Source organism: Hypanus sabinus, chromosome 9 (assembly GCF_030144855.1).
Source record: "Hypanus sabinus isolate sHypSab1 chromosome 9, sHypSab1.hap1, whole genome shotgun sequence".
NCBI lineage: Eukaryota > Metazoa > Chordata > Chondrichthyes > Myliobatiformes > Dasyatidae > Hypanus > Hypanus sabinus.
In genome coordinates this window covers 90,098,044-90,116,429 of record NC_082714.1, presented here as the reverse complement: position 1 = coordinate 90,116,429, position 18,386 = coordinate 90,098,044, and the positions used below count along the sequence as shown (strand labels likewise).

At 45.8% G+C, this 18,386-nt stretch overlaps 1 protein-coding gene across 3 annotated transcripts in view; it reads right to left on the bottom strand.

The window, feature by feature from the left end:
* The window catches only part of gba1 (glucosylceramidase beta 1), a 65,946-nt gene that overhangs the window by 20,121 nt on the left and 27,439 nt on the right, over positions 1-18,386 (bottom strand). For all 3 annotated transcript variants that reach the window (XM_059980138.1, XM_059980140.1, XM_059980139.1), the window contains exons 6-8: positions 17,517-17,689; positions 7,731-7,968; positions 5,668-5,892 (exon numbers count right to left, since the gene is read on the bottom strand). In XM_059980138.1, the coding sequence (XP_059836121.1) occupies positions 5,668-5,892; positions 7,731-7,968; positions 17,517-17,689 (636 nt within the window). The remainder of the gene's footprint in view (positions 1-5,667; positions 5,893-7,730; positions 7,969-17,516; positions 17,690-18,386) is intronic.

The following is an 18,386-nucleotide window of genomic DNA, read 5'->3' as shown; positions in this document are numbered from 1 at the left end:
CTCATGTGGTTCCATTGTTTAAAAAGGGTTCTAAGAGTAAACCTAGCAATTATAGGCCTGTCAGTTTGACGTCAGTGGTGGGTAAATTAATGGAAAGTATTCTTAGAGATGGTATATATAACTATCTGGATAGACAGGGTCTGATTAGGAATAGTCAGCATGGATTTGAGCATGGAAGGACATGTTTGACAAATCTTATTGAATTTTTTTGAAGAGGTTACGAGGAAAGTTGACGAGGGTAAAGCAGTGGATGTTGTCTATATGGACTTCAGCAAGGCCTTTGACAAGGTTCTGCATGGAAGGTTAGTTAGGAAGGTTCAATCGTTAGATATTAATATTGAAGTAGTAAAATGGATTTAACAGTGGCTAGATGGGAGATGCCAGAGAGTAGTGGTGGATAATTGTTTATCGGGATGGAGGCCGGTGACTAGTGGGGTGCCTCAGGGATCTGTATTGGGTCCAATGTTGTTGGTCATATATATTAATGATCTGGATGATAGGGTTGTAAATTGGATTAGTAAGTATGCAGATGATACTAAGGTAGGAGGCGTTGTGGATAATGAAGTAGGTTTTCAAAACTTGCAGAGGGATTTAGGCCAGTTAGAAGAGTGGGCTGAATGATGGCAGATGGAGTTTAATGCTGATAAGTGTGAGGTGCTACATTTTTGGTAGGAATAATCCAAATAGGGCATACATGGTAAATGGTAGGGTATTGAAGAATGCAGTAGAACAGAGTGATCTAAGAATAATGGTGCATAGTTCCCTGAAGGTGGAATCTCATGTGGGTAGGGTGGTGAAGAAAGCTTTTGGTATGCTGGCCTTATAAATCAGAGCATTGAGTATAGGAGTTGGGACATAATGTTAAAATTGTACAAGGCATTGGTAAGGCCGAATTTGGAGTATTGTGTATAGTTCTGGTCACCGAATTATAGAAAAGATACAGAAACATAGAAAATAGGTGCAGGAGTAGGCCATTCGGCCCTTCGAGCCTGCACCGCTATTCAGTATGATCATGGCTGATCATCCAACTCAAAACCTTGTACCTGCTTTTTCTCCATACCCCCAATCCCTTTAGCCACAAGGGTCATATCTAACTTCCTCTTAAATATAGCCAATGAACTAGCCTCAACTGTTTCCTGTGGCACAGAATTCCACAGATTCACCACTCTCTGTTTGAAGAAGTTTTTCCTCATCTTGGTCCTAAAAGGCTTCCCCTTTATCCTTAAACTGTGACCCCTCGTTCTGGATTTCCCCAACATCGGAAACAATCTTCCTGCATCTAGCCTGTTCAATCCCTTTAGAATTTTATACATTTCAATAAGATCCCCCCTCAATCTTCTAAATTCCAGTGAGTATAAGCCTAGTTGATCTAGTCTTTCTTCATATGAAAGTCCTGCCATCCCAGGAATCAATCTGGTGAACCTTCTTTGTACTCCCTCTATGGCAAGAATGTCTTTCCTCAGATTAGGGGACCAAAACTGCACACAATACTCTAGGTGCATTCTCACCAAGGCCTTGTACAACTGCAGTAGAACCTCCCTGCTCCTGTACTCAAATCCTTTTGCTATGAATGCCAACATACCATTTGCCTTTTTCACCACCTGCTGTACCTGCATGCCCACCTTCAATGACTGGTGTACAATGACACCCAGGTCTCGTTGCACCTCCCCTTTTCCTAATCAGCCACCATTCAGATAATAATCTGTTTTCCTGTTCTTGCAACCAAAGTGGATAACCTCACGTTTATCCACATTAAATTGCATCTGCCATGAATTTGCTCACTCACCTAACCTATCCAAGTCACCCTGCATCCTCTTAGCATCCTCCTCACAGCTAACACTGCCGCCCAGCTTCATGTCATCCGCAAACTTGGAGATGCTGCATTTAATTCCCTCGTCTAAATCATTAACATATATTGTAAACAACTGGGGTCCCAGCACTGAGTCTTGCGGTACCCCACTAGTCACTACCCGCCATTCTGAAAAGGTCCCATTTACTCCCACTCTTTGCTTCCTGTCTGCCAACCATTTCTCTATCCACATCAATACCATACCCCCAATACCGTGTGCTTTAAGTTTGCACACTGATCTCCTGTGTGGGACCTTGTCAAAAGCCTTTTGAAAATCTAAATATACCACATCCACTGGTTCTCCCCTATCCACTCTACCAGTTACATCTTCAAAAAATTCTATAAGACTCGTCAGACATGATTTTCCTTTCACAAATCCATGCTGACTTTGTCCGATGATTTCACCGCTTTCCAAATGTGCTGTTATCATATCTTTGATAACCGACTCTAGCATTTTCCCCACCACCAATGTCAGATTAACCGGTCTATAATTCCCCGGTTTCTCTCTCCCTCTTTTTTAAAAAGTGGGGTTACATTAGCCACCCTCCAATCCTCAGGAACTAATCCAGAATATAAGGAGTTTTGAAAAATTATCACTAATGCATCCACTATTTCTTGGGCTACTTCCTTAAGCACTCTGGGATGCAGAACATCTGGCCCTGGGGATTTATCTGCCTTTAATCCCTTCAATTTACTGAACACCACTTTCCTACTAACATGTATTTCCCTCAGTTCCTACATCTCACTACAGCCTCGGTCCCTGACTATTTCTGGAAGATTATTTATGTCCTCCTTAGTGAAGACAGAACCAAAGTAGTTATTCAATTGGTCTGCCATGTCTTTGTTCCCTATGATCAATTCACCTGTTTCTGACTGTAAAGGACCTACATTTGTCTTGACCAATCTTTTTCTTTTCACGTAAGAAAAGCTTTTACGGTCAGTTTTTATGTTCCCTGCTAGCTTTCTCTCATAATCTTTTTTCCCTTTCCTAATTAAGCCCTCTGTCCTCCTCTGCTAGTCTCTGAATTTCTCCCAGTCCTCAGGTGTGCAACTTTTTTTTGCTAATTTATATGTTTCTTCTTTGGACTTGATACTATCTCTAATTTCCCTTGTCAGCCACGGGTGCACTACCTCTCCTGGTTTATTCTTTTGCCAAACTGGGATGAACAATTGTTGTAGTTCATCCATGCTATCTTTAAATGCTTGTCAACCCTTTAAGTATCATTTGCCAGTCTATCTTAGCTAATTCACGTCTCATACCTTCAAAGTTACCCTTCTTTAAGTTCAGAATCTTTGTTTGTGAGTTAACTATGTCACTCTCCATCTTAATGAAGAATTCCACCATATTATGGTCACTCTTACCCAAGAGGCCTCGCATGACAAGATCGCTAACTAACCCTTCCTCATTGCTCAGTACCCAATCTAGAATGGCCTGCTCTCTAGTTGGTTCCTTGACATGTTGGTTCAGAAAACCATCCTGCATACATTCCAAGAAATCCTCTTCCTCAGCACCCTTACCAATTTGGTTCACCCAATCTATATGTAGATTGAAGTCACCCATTATAACTACTGTTCCTTTATTGCACGCATTTCTAATTTCCTGTTTAATGCCATCCTCAACCTCACTACTACTAGTAGGTGCCCTGTACACAACTCCCACCAGCGTTTTCTGCCCCTTAGTGTTATGCAGCTCTACCCATATCGATTCCACGAACCACAACCGACCCTCGCCCACACTGCACCAGAATATGTGGGTCCCCGATCGGCCTCTGCAGCCTCCTGAGGACACACCAATAGACAACCCCTTAGAAGAACATCATACTCGACACCAGTGCTCACATTACTAATACCACTACATTGAATAAGTACCCAGAATAAAGAATTATATAAAAATATCCAGGAATCTGTCCAAGAGGGAGCTGCGCTACGAGAGAGCGACTCCACGATTCCTCCAAGTGTCTCTACGGAGTGCAATGTCTTCCCAGTTTTTAGATGTGTTGTTGGATTTCCTCAGGCTGATTGTGATGTTATCTTTGAAGTGTTTCCTTTGCCCACCAGGGGCTCACTGACCTTCCTTTACCGGGGAGTAAAGGATTTGTCTGGGGAGAGAGGAGTTAGGTATCTGAATGCCATGACCTACCCACTGGAGTTGGTGTTGCCTTATTGTGGTGGAGATGCTGTTTGTGATGAGTTCTTTGGGCCTGTGCGGGGTGCTGGGCTCTGAGGTTTTTAAAGAGCACCTTAATTGGTTCACTGTTGTTTAATGACAGTGGTTAATTGTTTAGAATTCCTGATTTTTTTTTAACGACTCATTCTAATGCGGTCTCCTGGTGCTTTGTGTTTAAACTTATTATTTTGATAGGCTTGGGGATTTCGTGTTACTTGTATTATTTAAGTGGATGCCTGATTAGCAGTCATTGCGGGGGGCCTAGTTTTGAGAACGTTACATCTCGCTGTGTCGCTTGGCTGAGCCAGTGCTGTTCTTTTGCAATTATTATGAAGATCTTCTCGTTGCTGTATCTATATTGGAGCCTGTCTTTTCCTCCGCACTTGGGCTCTGACATTGCCGGTGCACATTGTGACAGTCGGACCTGCCATGTAATGGACCCAGCAGGGGTTGAACAGCGGCATTAGTGGCTGGAGGCTAGGGTGCTTTCTATTCTCAGTGCATGTCCCAAGTCTTCTTTCAAAGGGTCCTCAAGTTTCATTCTGAGCTTCTCAAGTTGCAAGTATCCGGCTCCCAGCTTTGGGATCCCGTGACTCAGGTCTGCCTAGCAATTGAGCGCTCCAAGCAAGCTTATCGATTAAGTTTATTGGATTCAGGCCGTTAGTGACAATTTTGGGAGAGCACCTGCTCCAAAAACTGATCCCTGGCTGGACAAGTAACCCTGTCAAGCCTAACCCTCGTGATGAAAGTCACGTACAGACGGTGAAAATTGAGCTTTCATGTAACAATGAAACAGACCTACAGAGAGCCAGCTAGCTCAGCGATAAGAAGAGCCTGGCTACACTGTCTCAATCTGTAAAACTGAGAGTACAGACTTCTGTGTCCGAATTACCTCTGGAAAAATAGTGAAGGGTAAAACACTGTGAGCAAGGTCCTTCCTGGAACCCTCGCTAGGTTTTGAGCTTCAGGTTTTCAAGGACTCTACTTTCTGGGTCTCAAGGCTTTTTTTCTGACCAAAGCCATAAAGGTCATCAAGCTTTCCCAAGGACTTTTCTCTACGTTTCCAAGGTCTTTTAATGTTCTACCTGACTTGAGGATTCCCAAGCCTCCCTCGAGGTTCCTCCCAAGGTTCTCTAGTCTTGTTCGAGGTTCCCCAGGTCTCTCAGGGTCCCTTCTTGAGTTCTTTAGGCCTCTCCCCTTGAGTTCCCCAGGTCTCCTGAGTTGCATCTAGATCTCTCAAGTTTTCAGATCTCCCTGGGCTATCAAAAGCTGTTCATAGGGAAAGGGCACTTCGGACCTGCGTTTTTACAGCATCTGAATTGGTTAATAGTTGTTTAATGACAGTCTCTTTAAGATTCCTCGTGTTTCTTTTCAAATGACTCACTCCTTGTAATGTGGTCTCCTGGTTCAAGCTTGTGAAGCTCCATGTATTTTTTCAGCAGATGCCTGGTTAGCACTAATTGTGGGTCCTAGTTTTGAGAATGTTATGTTTTGCCGTGTTGCTCGGCCAAGCCAGCATCGTTCATTTGGAGTCATTATGAGGTGTCCCAAATAAGAGGCTGTCCCAATTAACAGATGGCCCAACTAACTGGAATCCACTGAAATAAAGGTGATTCTTGAGGATCATTTACACCTTGTAGGCTCTGCTCACCTCGATGATGTCCTGGCTGTATCTGGCTCCTCGCTTCCAGCTCCCCAGCTCCACTACAGAGTTCTGGGGTATGTTACCATTGCAGGCCTCCGTGGCGAACAAGAAAAACTCAGGGAAAAGCTGGTGGGTGGTGCCCAGGGTGATGTCAGCAGGGACTATCAGGTCCATGTACCAATGCACCGCGATCCCGTCTATATACCGAGCGGCGCGCTCATCTTCCAGTACCTAGTTACATGAATTGAGAGGACACAGGTTAGAAGACGAGAGGTTTGGGGCGCCATGTGGTGTGGCGGTTACAGCGCCAGTGACCCAGGTCCAATTCCGCTGCTGCCCGTATGGAGTTTGTATGTTCTCTCCATGACCGTGTCGGTTTCCTCCGGAGGCTCCAGCTTCCCCCTTACAGGCAGCAGTGGGAATGGAACACTGATCTTACAGCACTTGCCACCCTGAACAATTAATGAATTAGTAACAATAACTATGGACCCTCTGCTTATTAGTGTGTAATTTTTAAAGAGGAGAAGAGAAGGCAGGGCAGAGAAGGGAACATCTATGATAGGATGAGTGGGAATAGTGAAATGGGGACAAGAACACCAAATAAAGACTTAATTTCTCTTAGAAAGATCTAAGAAAGTTTTTGCACTGTGGAAGTGGTGGAACTGGACTGAAAGTCACAAACAAGATTCTGCGGATGGTGGAAACCCAGAATAACACACAAAATGCTGGGGGATCTCAGAGGTTCGGGCAGCATCTATGAAAATGAATGAACAGTCAACATTTCAGACTGGAAAGAAAGGGGGAGACACCAAAATAAGAAGGTGGGGGGGAGAGAAGGAAGACAAGCTAGAAGGTGATAGCAGAAGCCAGGTGGGTGGGGGAGGAAGTAAGTCTCATGGAGGTGATAGGTGGAAAAAGCAAAGGGCTGAAGAAGAAGGAATCTGATAGGAGAGGAGGGTGGACCATGGGAGAAAGGGAAGGAAGAGGGGAGCCAGGGGGAGGTGATAGGCAGGTGAGGAGAGGACACAAGAGGCCTTATGTCTTGAAAAGAATCTGGAGGAATTATTGTGACAGCCTAGAGCAGGGTGGCGAATATTTTAGAGAGCGTATGCCAAGATTGGCGACAATCTTCTCAAAAATTCTCTGCTGTGCATAGGTAGTTTTGATTAGTGAATTAATAATATTATTTATGGCCTTTTTAAAGGAAAAGGGATGAGTTCTGTTGCTTATATACGTGTTCATTGTTTGTTAGTGAAAGTTTAACTGAGACAGATCGAAATAAACAAAGTTTGGAGAAGCTGTTCAAAATTACTAACATCAATCTTTCAACAAGACATTTGAAAAATAAATATTCATGGAGGAGCTAAGCTACAAATAGTATTTACAGTGAATGTCAGTGTTCACGCACAAAAATGATCGGCGTAATTTACCCCTATGTTTTTCCTGTGAATGTTGCTGACATGACACTGTGAGTGTGTAAGATTTTCATTCCGCCTGTGCACATGGAGTTGTGCGTCCCACAAACTCAATTTTGACTTTCCTGGGGGAAATTGCCAACCCAGGAATCAACCTGGTGAACCTTCACAAGACAGAAGTGATGCCGGAAACCTTGAGCAAAACGCTGGTGGAACTCAGCGTCTATGGAGGGGGAATAAACAGTGGACACTTTGGGCTGAAACTCCTCATCGGGGCCATCCAGGAAGGGGGAAGATAAGAAAGTGGGGGAGAGGGAAAGGAATACAGGTGGGTTGTTGGAGATGAGGAGATGAAGGAAGAAACTAGGAGGGTGGAAGAGGTAAAGGTCTGGAGAGGGCAGTGGACTGTGGAGGGGGGGAAGTAGGTGGGGAACCAACGGGAGGTGACGGGCAGGTGAGAAGAAGAGAAGGGGGTAAGAGGGGAAACCAGAATGGGAATGAAAAAAGAGATGAGTGAGGGAGAGATATTACTGGAAGTTAAAGAAATCGGTGTTAATTCTATCAGGTTGCTCCCCCAGCCTGCATTTGGCTCTAGAAACCGGTCTTCCGGCCAAACCGTACTCTCTGTAATAATGGCAAATACCAGGCTCTCACCGTCTTTGCCCAGCTCGGCAGCAGCAAGCGCTGGTCGTCCAAGATCATGAGTTTCACTTTGCTGTGGGGGCTCGCGTGTAAGGCCGGGCCCAGGTCAAGGGCAATGAAGTCTCGCTGCAGCTCTGGATTGAAGCCCATGCACTGGAAAGGGTAGTCCTCTATGAATCCGGTGGTGGGCTCGTTCTGGGCCGTCACTGCCCAGAACGTCATGTTGTGCTTTGCATATTCCTCCAGGAACCTACCGTGGGAGGGAGGAACGGGGGGAGGTGGAGGCAGGTGCAGCAAGGGAAGAGGCTTATAAAGTGGAGAGGGTTGGTGGGAAGGAACAGAAGGGGAGAGGGATAAAGGGGGAAGGGAGAGAGAGAAAACAGAGGGGTGGAAGGGAAGAGGGGAGGATTGGGGAAGGTGTGAGGGAGAGGAGGAGAAGGGGAGAAGGTGGAAGGGGGAGACAGGGTGTGAGTGGATGGAGATGGGTCAGAGAGGTGGGGGGAGGCAGAGGTAAGCAGGTGAGGGGGAGGTGAGGGAGGGAGATAGGGAGAGGGAGTGGGAGTGGTGGGGGAGAGTGGGAGGGAGAGGGAGAGGGAAGGGGGTGCGGGAGGGGTGAGGGGGAGAGGGTGTGAATGGGAGAGGGAGAGGGAGTGGTGAGGGGGAGAGGTTAGGGGGTGAGGTGAGGGAGGTAAGGGGGAGAGGGAGAGGTCGGGGAGAGGGAAAGGTTAGAGGTAAGAGAGTGAGGGAGGTATGGATAGGGAGAGGGAGATGGAGCATAAATTAGCACTTTAGTATTAGAGACCCATGAGATTCTGTGAGTAGGTCTGAGTGTGCCTCACTGGCACAAGCAGAAGGGAATGCCTGTAACACATATCCTACAGGTTAAGCCTTTGACTAGAAGCTGGCAGAATGTGTTGCTTGTGGGAAGAAGAGCTTTGACCAGTGGCCAATCTGAACATCGAAGTTTGGAGAGGAGGGGACTACAATCAGGTCCATTGACCAAGTACAAAAAACAGCAGTGGATTGCTGTTTGAGATTGATTAGCAAGAGCAAATTAAACGGGCAAGTGCAGCAGCTGTCGTCTGAGTGGGCAGAGTCAGAGTAGTGATCTTGAGGCTTTAGCTCTTCGAGGCTCCAGTCTGAGAAAGAAAGAAAAGGTCGTGATTAAGCTTCTCCCCCCTTCCCTTCTTTTTATCTGCTCAGTCAGGACAGTAGAGATGCCAGGCAGGATCGTGGAAAGCTCCTCTTGTGGACGTAGGAAGTCAGGGAGACGTCCAGTTGCAGCTTCTAACAATCCATGTCAAGTTGGAACTGGAACTGGACCAACTCCGGATCATTTGGAAGAGTGAAGGGGTGATAAAAGGGACATATAGAGAAGTAGTTACACCAAAGGTGCAGGACAGAGGAAACTGGGTGACAGTCAGGAAGGGAAAAGGGGTTAAGGAGCCAGTGCAGAATACCCCTGTGGCCATCCCCCTCAACAACAGGTATATCACTTTGGATACTGTCGGTTTTGGGGTCTCTGCCACCGAGTCTGCCTCCAGTGACTCGGAAGAGAAGGCCGGGAGAAGATGCATGCTGTGGTGACAGGGGATTCATTAGTTAGGGGAACGGACATGAGGTTCTGTGGGCTGGAGAGCAAGATTCCCGGATGGTATGTCCCAGGTTCCAGGATCTAGGATGTCTTGGATTTAGACCTCAGCATTCTTAAGTGGGAGGGTGAACAGCGAGAATGCGTGGTCCATGTAGGTACCAATGACATGGGTAGGACGAGTGACGAGGTTCTGCAAAGAGAGTTCAGCGAGTTAGGTGCTAAGTTAACGGGCAGGACCTCCAGGGTTATGATTCAGGATTGCTACCCATGCCACAAGCTAGTGAGGCCAGAACTAGGAAGATTATACAGTTTAATAAGTGGCTGAGGACATAAGACTTTTGGGTCTTTGGGCTCTCTTCCAGGGAAGGTGGGACCTGTAGAGAAAGGATGGTTTGCACCTGAACTGGAGGGTGACTAATATCCTCCTACAGGAGGGTTTGTTAATGCTGCATGGTGGTGTTTAAACTAGAACTGCAGGAGGATGGGAACCAGAGTGCCAGAACAGTTAGTGGAGAGGTTGTGGAGACAGATGTCAGTAAGAACTCAAAGTCAGAAATCAGAAAGTTGAACATGGTGCGACTAGAGTCCTGAGCTTCAATGCAAGAAGTACAGTAGGAAAGCCGGATGATAGTGCTAAGGATGAGTAGCTGGTTTATTGAGGCAATGTATAGTGAGGAGAGGCTGTTGCCAGGGCAAAATTACTGTTGACAGGATGAGTTGCAATATAAAAGGCAGACAAAATCAAAAAGGGTGAATACAGGACTGAAGATGTATCTGAATGCGCGCAGTAAACGGAATAAGGTAGATGAACTTGCAGCACAGTGGCAACTACGATGGTGTGATGTTGTAGGTATCACAGAATCATGGCTGAAGGAAGATTATAGCTGGGAGCTTAATGTCCAAGGATACACATTGTATCGAAAGGACAGGCGGGAAGGCAGAGGGGAAGGCCTTGCTCTGTTGGTAAATCAAATCATTAGAAAGAGATGACATAAGGTCAGAAGGTGTTGAATCATTGTGGGTAGGGCCACAGAACTGAAAGGGTAACGAGAGAAGTCAAAGCCAACATAAAACCCAGAGAGAGGGCAGATAATAGAGCAAAAATTAGTGGGAAGTTAGAGGATTGGGAAGCTTTTAAAAACCAACAGAAGGCAACTAAAATAGTCATTATGAAGGTAAAGATGGAATACAGAAGTAAGCTAGCCAGTAATATTTAAGAAGATACCAAAAGTTTCTTCAGATACATAAAGTGTGAAAGACAGGCAAGAGTGGATATCGGAACGCTGGAGAGGTAGTGATTGGGGACAAGGAACTGGCAGACAAACCGAGTGAGTATTTTGCCTTCGTCTTCACTGTGGAAGACACGCAGTATGGTGGAAGATCCAGGTGCCGGGGGGCATGAAGTGTGTGAAGTTACCATTACTTGAGAGAAGGTTCTTGGAGAACTGAAAGGACTGAAGGTAGATCAGTCAACTGGACCAGATGGTGAACACCCCAGAGCTCTGAAAAAGGTGGCTGAAAAGATTGCTGGACACATTAGAAAATAATCTTTCAAGAATCACTAGGTTCTGGAAGACCGGAAAATTGCAGATGTCTCCACTTTTCAAGAAGGGAGAGAGGCAGAAGAAAGGAAACTTTAGGCCAGTGAGACTGACCTCAGTAGTTGAGAAGATATTGGAATTGATTATCAAGGATTAGATCTCAGGGTGCTTGGAGGCGCATGATAAAATGGGCTGTAATCAGCATGGTTTCCTCAAGGGAAAATCTTGCCTGACAAAACTGTTGGAATTCTTTGGAAAATAACTAGCAGGATAGACAAAGGGGAGTCAGTGGATGTTGTGTACTTCATTTTCAGAGGCCTTTGGCAAGGTCTTTCACACATGAGGCTGCTTAATAAGCTACGAGCCCGTGGTATTACAGGAAAGATCTAGCATGGATAAAACAGTAGCTGATTGGCAGGAGGCAAAGAGTGGGAATGAAGGGAGCCTTTTTCTGGTTGGCTGCTGGTGACTAGTGATGTTCCACAGGGGTCTGTGTTGGGACCAATTCTTTTTATGTTATATGACAATAATTTGGATGATGGAAAGTTTGGATGCAAAGTTTACAGATGATATGAAGAGAGGTGGAGGGGCACGTTGTTTTGAGGAAGTAGAGAGGCTACAGAAGGACTTAAGACAGATTAGGAGAATGGGCAAAGAAATGGCACATGGAATACAGTGTCGGATAGTGTGTGGGAGAAGAAGTGGGGAGGCAGGAGATTAGGGCTGAGAGGGAAAACTGGATCAGCAAAGATGCAATACAGCAATACAGGCTCAATGGGCCAAATGGGCTAATGCTGCTCCTGTACATTATGGTCTTATGGTACTGGAACCTTAGTTTTGAAAAAGGCTTAAAAACTAGGTGGAGGTACTGTACATAAAATGAGGAGGGTATAGACATGGTAGATGTAGGAAACATCTCTCCACATTAATTAAAGCCAGGGGGGAGATTCAGGGTAAGGGGACTGAGATTTCAGAGCGGATCTGCTTCATCCAGAGACTAGTACCTGGAACACATGGTGGAGAGAGTGCTTAGACCAGAGCTACTGGCCAAACTGAGAAGTGTAAGGACAAGAACTTGAATCAGCCAGGTAGATCAGGCCGACTAATACAGATAGGCGTCCAATGGCTGAGGTCAAAATGGTGGAATGGATGGATGGGGAAGGAAATTCTTCAGCCAGAGGCAGGTGAATTTGTGGAATTCATTGCCACAGACGGCTGCAGAGGCCAAGTCATTGGATATATTTAAAGCAGAGGTTGATAGGTTCGTGATCAGTCAGGGCAGCAAAGGTTATGGGGAGGCCCCTTAACTATCAGTTTCTTGAACCAGAATGGATAACTTCACCGAACTTTACACACCCCGTCTCACAACCTATGGACTTATGGACTCACTTTCAAGCACTCTTCATCTCATGCTCTTGATACTTATTTATCTATTTATTATTTATTTTTATAATTATTAATTTCTTCCTTTCTTTTTGTCACCATACACATGTCACTGTATACAACCATAAGATTAATTTTATTGTGGGCATTCACAATAAGTACAAGAAACACTAGAACAACAAATGACCACTCCTTCCTTTCTTTTGTAGTATGTGTTGGCGCGTGGCCTAGTGGATAAGGCATCGGTCTAGTGATCTGAAGGTCACTGGTTCGAGTCCTTGAGCAAGGCACTTAACCACTCATTGCTCTGCAGAGACACCAGTGCTTGGGTCCTAGTGCCCTTCAACATCGGTGACATGGAGAGGGGCAGGCTTGCAACTGCCGGTCCCCCATGAACCCTGCCCAGGCTGGCGCCTTCGAAACCTTCCAAGGCGCAAATCCATGGTCTCACGAGACTAACGGATGCCTACAAAAATCTTTGCAGTATGTTGTCTCTTATACATTGGATGGAGTGGTCATTCGTTGTGCTATTATGTTTTGTTGTACTTATTGTGAATGCCTGCAAGAAAATTAATTTTAGGGTTGTATATGGTGACATGTGTGTACTTTGAATGGGGTTGGGATGATGAAATTGGAGAGCAGACTCGATGGGCTGCTCCTGTCTGGTCTAACGACCTGATTGCATCCACGTACACTCTGACACCTAGCCAATCCAGAGGAAAACAGTTACTATTTCAGGTCAGAACAAGGGAAACCTCAGGAGTGAAACCATCAAGACGAGATTCTGCAGATGCTGGAAACCCTGGACACAAAATACTGGAGGAACTCAGCAGGTCAGGCGGCATCTATGGAGAGCAGTAAACAGTCGGCATTTCGTGCCGAGACTTTTGTCAGGCCTGGAATGTAAGGGGCGAAAGCCAGAATTAGGTGGTGGGAGGGAGGGAGGGAGGGGAAGGAGTACAAGCTGGCAGATGATAGGTGAAATCAGGTAGAAGGGAAGGTGGGTAGGATGAAATGAGAAGCTGGGAGATGGGGGTACATAATTAAGGACATGCCCTGTTCTCATTGCTGCCATCAGGAAGGAGGTACAGAAGCCTGAAGACACACAATGACTCAGGAACAGCTTCTTCCCCTCCTCTATCAGATTTCTGAACGATCAATGAACCCATTGATAATGTAATGGAGATACTGTCCTATTCCCTTTTATGGCTAAAGGATTTTTGGTACACTGTTATCCCCTTTTAAGGCTAAAAGATTGTTAAGCTGTTAAAATAGCTAATTTGAGCTACTAACGTATGTGACAGGTGGCATATCGTATTGTTCCCTTTTTTAAATTAAGATTGTTCCTGCTTTATGATTGACTTGTTTATTAACTTACCTGTGGTCAAAACTGGCTTGAGTGGGCTTTTGCACCGAGCTCCGTATGCGGGGCTAACATATGGACTAATATGGACAGCTTGCTGTGCTGAATGCTTGAGGGGAAGTAACTCGAAGGCTGTCGTAATTGTTAGAAGTTCTGCATAATACCTGTATAATAGGGACGGTACCTGCGTGTAAGTCAGAGATCCTAGGAGGTCCAGTCGGCAAGAGGGGATTCTTGCCCACTGTAGATCTCGGATCTCTTGCCGGCTGAAGTTGCAATATAGAAGGAACGGTTGATTGAAATTATACGGTGTCTGACTTGACTAGTTCCACACCATGAACCTCACTACATTTTAGCTTTTATTTTTTACTGCTTACTTAACCATTTACTTACTGTAATTCACAGTTTTCTCTATTATTATTATTATTATTATATCATTGTACTGCTGCTGCAAAGACAGCAAATTTCATGACATGGGCCGGTGATATTAAACCTGGTTCTGAATGTGATGGGAGAAAGAGGTAAAATGCTGAGGCCTGCAGTTTGATGTTTTATATCCTCAGCGCTGCACACACTTTGTGGCTGTAAACTCGTTTACTGAGGACTTTGTGGTTCATGTTCCATGTATTTCTGGTTACTCTCTTTTACCGTATGCGCGATTTGATCGAGATGCTTCAGCCTGAAACCATCTCTGTGACTGTGGACTACAGTCACTGACACAGCGCTAAACTGAACCGATTCGGTGGCTGTCACTGCTGGACCGATTCGGGGACTCTGTGGTTTGATGTTTCGTGCCTGATTTATTGGCAAAGAGCAGGGGGGTATGGTGGCCTCGATCACATTGAGAACTAGGCCTCAAGCCGCAGTGTCGCCTGCTTACAGCCGCCCAGGAGAGAGGCACCGGAGTTGGTGCACGCCACTGGAGGTGCTGCGGCACAGTGTCCAAGTTGGAGTTGGTGCTGCCCCCCAGCGTTCACTTGGCAGAAGTCAAGCTGTATTGTGTTTGACTGGAGACTGCTGCAACATTCACGGACTTGGGGACTTGCAACTATATTTTTTTTGTGTGACTGCATTTTACTGCTGGCTTATATGTGCCTGGTTTTACCATAAAACCAGGACGAACCGGAAGGGTCAGACCAGTTATGCTTGCAGATCTCGATTTTGCAGATGACACAGTCCTGCTCTCTGACCAGATGGAGGAAGCACAGCAGCTACTGACAAAAGTGGAAATTGAGCGCAATAAAGTTGGACTTCATCTAAATGCTAAAAAGACAGAGCACATGGTGTTCAACTGCGATGAAGGTACTCTCAAGACCGTAAAGAATGATACCATTAAGAAAATTTTAGACTTCAAGTACCTCGGGTCAAGAATGATGAGTTCGGAGAAGGACATAAAGACATGGAAGGCGCTGGCGTGGAGGGCTTTGAACGACATGAAGGAAATCTGGAGGTCGAACCTGACCGGAGGGCTCAAAAAGAGGATCTTCGTAGCAGTCATGAGTCCATTCTCACGTACGGATGCGAGACGTGGACACTCACCAGACCATGAGAAAGTCTCTAGATGATTGCTATACACAAATGCTCCGTATGGCTTGATGTGAGTTGGCAACAGCACATGACGAACGTCGAGCTCTATCGATGCTCACTACTAAAATCAAGGTGAGAAGTCTGCAACTAGCGGGGCACTGTCTCCGCCACCCTGAGCTACCTGCCAGCCTAGTCATCACATGGGAGGATAAACCCTGGGCATCAACCAAGTCTACGGTCAACACGCTCCTAGAAGATAGCGGCACGGCTAATGTAGATGAACTGAACACACTGATGAGGGAGAGGGAGGAGTGGAGAGTCTGTCATCGTGCCTGACGCCGGCCCCCTGGGCCTGAGTCGACATAGTAGTAGTATCTGTGCTCTGTGCGCCTTGGCCTGTGTGTGACTGTTGGTACCGTATTTGCACCTTGGCCCCGGAGTAACACTGCTTTGTTTGGGTGCAGTCATGTGTGTTAATGTATGGTTGAATGACAATTAAATTTGAACTTGAACTTTAATATTCTGTGTGTAATTGGCTCATTTTTACTGCTTGCATGATCTGTTTTGTTTTCGCGCGTTGGGTGTTTGATGTTTTTATTTAAATGGATTCCCTGGTGTCTCTTGATTTTGTGGCTGCCTGCAGGATGAATCAATCTTGGGATTGTGTACTGTAGACGTGCAAACTTCGATAATAAATGTACCTTGAAGAAGGAATCTGATAGGCGTGGCCAATGGGAGAAAGGGAAGGATGAGGGGAGCCGGAGGGAGATGATGCACAGGTGAGGGGGGCAGAATGGGGAATGGAAGAAGAGAGGGGAGGGGGAGAAAGAAATGATCAGAAGCTGGAGAAATCGATGTTCGTGCCATCAGGCTACCCAGACAGGATATGAGGAGTTGCTCCTCCAACCTGAGTGCAGCCTCATCGTGGAGGCCACCGATCAACATGCCGGATTGGGAATGGGAAGTTGAATTACGGTCGGTGGCCATTGGGAAATTGTACCTTTTGTGGCAAACAGAGCAAAGTTCTGTTGCACAGAGGTGTGGCAGGGAACAGTATGAAGCCCTAGTCTGGATGGGTTAGTGCCTCCAGTCAAAGAGTAGTCTCTCTCTCTCCCACAGTACATCACCTCACATCATCAAGAACCCCCACCATCCAGGCCATTGTCTCTTCTCACTGCTGCCATCAGGAAGGTGGTACAGGAACTTCAGGACCCACAACACCAGGCTCAGGAACAGTTATTACCCCTCAACCACCAGGCTCTTGAACTGAGGAGGGATAACTTCACTCACCCCATCACTAAACTGTTCCCATAACCTATGGACTCACTATCTCAGGTTCTCGATATTTATTGGAACGCATCAGGCCAGGCAGCATCTATAGGAAGAAACACTGTCGAAGTTTCGGGCTGAGACCCTTCGTCAGGACTAACTGAAAGAAAAGATAGTAAGAGATTTTAAAGTGGGACAGGGAGGGGGAAAATCCGAAATGATATAAGACCAGAGGGGGTGGGGTGAAACTAAGAGCTGGAAAGGTGATTGGCAAAAGGGATACAGAGCTGGAGAAGGGAATTATGGGCATTAACAGAAGTTAGAGAAGTCAATATTCATGCCATCAGGTTGGAGGCTACCCAGACGGAATATAAGGTGTTGTTCCTCCAACCTGAGTGTGGCTTTATATTTTGTCTGGGTAGCCTCCAACCTGATGGAATGAACATTGATTTCTCTAACTTCTATTAATGCCCCTCCTCCCCTTCTTACCCCATCCCCGATTTATTTATTTCCCCTCTCCTTTTTTTCCCTCTCTCTGCCCATCACTCCTTGCCTGTTCTCCATCTCCCTCTTGTGCTCCCCCCTCCCTTTTTCTTTCTCACTAGGCCTCCCGTCCCATGATCCTTTCCCTTCTCCAGCTCTGTATCCCTTGTGCCAATCACCTTTCCAGCTCTCAGCTTCACCCCACCCCGTCCAGTCTTCTATCATTCCGCATTTCCCCCTCCCCTCCTACTTTCAAATCTCTTACTATCTCTTCTTTCAGTTAGGGTCTCGGCCTGAAACGTCGACTGTACTGCTCCCTATAGATCCTATAGATGCTGCCTGGCCTGCTGTGTTCCACCAGCATTTTGTGTGTGTTGCTTGAATTTCCAGCATCTGCAGGTTTCCTCGTGTTCTCGGTATTTATCGCCTGCTTATCTATTTCTTTCTTTACTTGCAAAGTTTGTTATCATCATTTTCTCCGTCATGATGAGTGTGGTCTTTCATTGATTCTATTAAGTTTTACTGTGAATACCCGCAAGAAAATGAATCAGAGGGTCCTCTATAGTGACATATATGTACCTTGATAATAAGGTTACTTTGAAATCTCTTCTCTCCCCCCCCCCCCCACTTCCTCTCACCGGACAAAGTAGTTGGCCCAGCTCTTGTAGTACGGTCCTCCAGGGCTCCCCTTCAGGGTCCCTTTTCCAATTGTGGAGTTGTTGGTCTTCATCCAGGCCGGGGCAGTCCACGGACTCGCAAACAGGGACAGGGGCCGCCTGGACATCTTCTGGGCTGTCTTGATCAGTGGGATCTGGGGAAGAGGAGTCGCAGGTGAGAATGGAGGCGAACAGGGAGGATGTCGTGGAATTCCAAGGCAAGGTGAACAGTAAGGATGAGGCCATGCACTGGAGTTTGACCTGGCTGAATGTGGGGTGGGAGATCAAATGTGCACAATTAATAGCAGGACCCTCAACAACATCGATGCACAGAGGGATTTTGGGCTCTGAGTCCACAGCTCCTTCAAATGGCTGCTGTTGAAAAACAACTGTTTTTAAAAAAAAACACTTTTTATAAGATTTGCATTTTCTAAACAAATTCATGTATTTTTCACTCTCTGGCAGAAAATGGTATAGCAGCTAAACTAACAGTTTATCTCCTTTCTCATTTTTCATCGGTTAATTATTAGCACATGACCCACATGATGTAATTGTTTTAATTACATAGCCTATTAACTAATTCATCTCAATCTAAGGAATTTCCCTCATCTTATACATAGAAGTGATGGAGTTCTCAGAAGTACCATCTTTTATTCCTTTGTCTTACACCACTTAGCATCGTTTCTCAGCTTATTATTTAGTTTGCTTAGTATTTGTATGTTTGCTTCTACTCTAAAATAAACTGAAATCTTGGAATTAAGACTGCTCGCCATTCCTGACTCCCAGAAGAACTCTAAGCATCAGAAATTGAACAGAGATCCAACACTGCAGAGAGTGGTCAAGAAGGAGTAC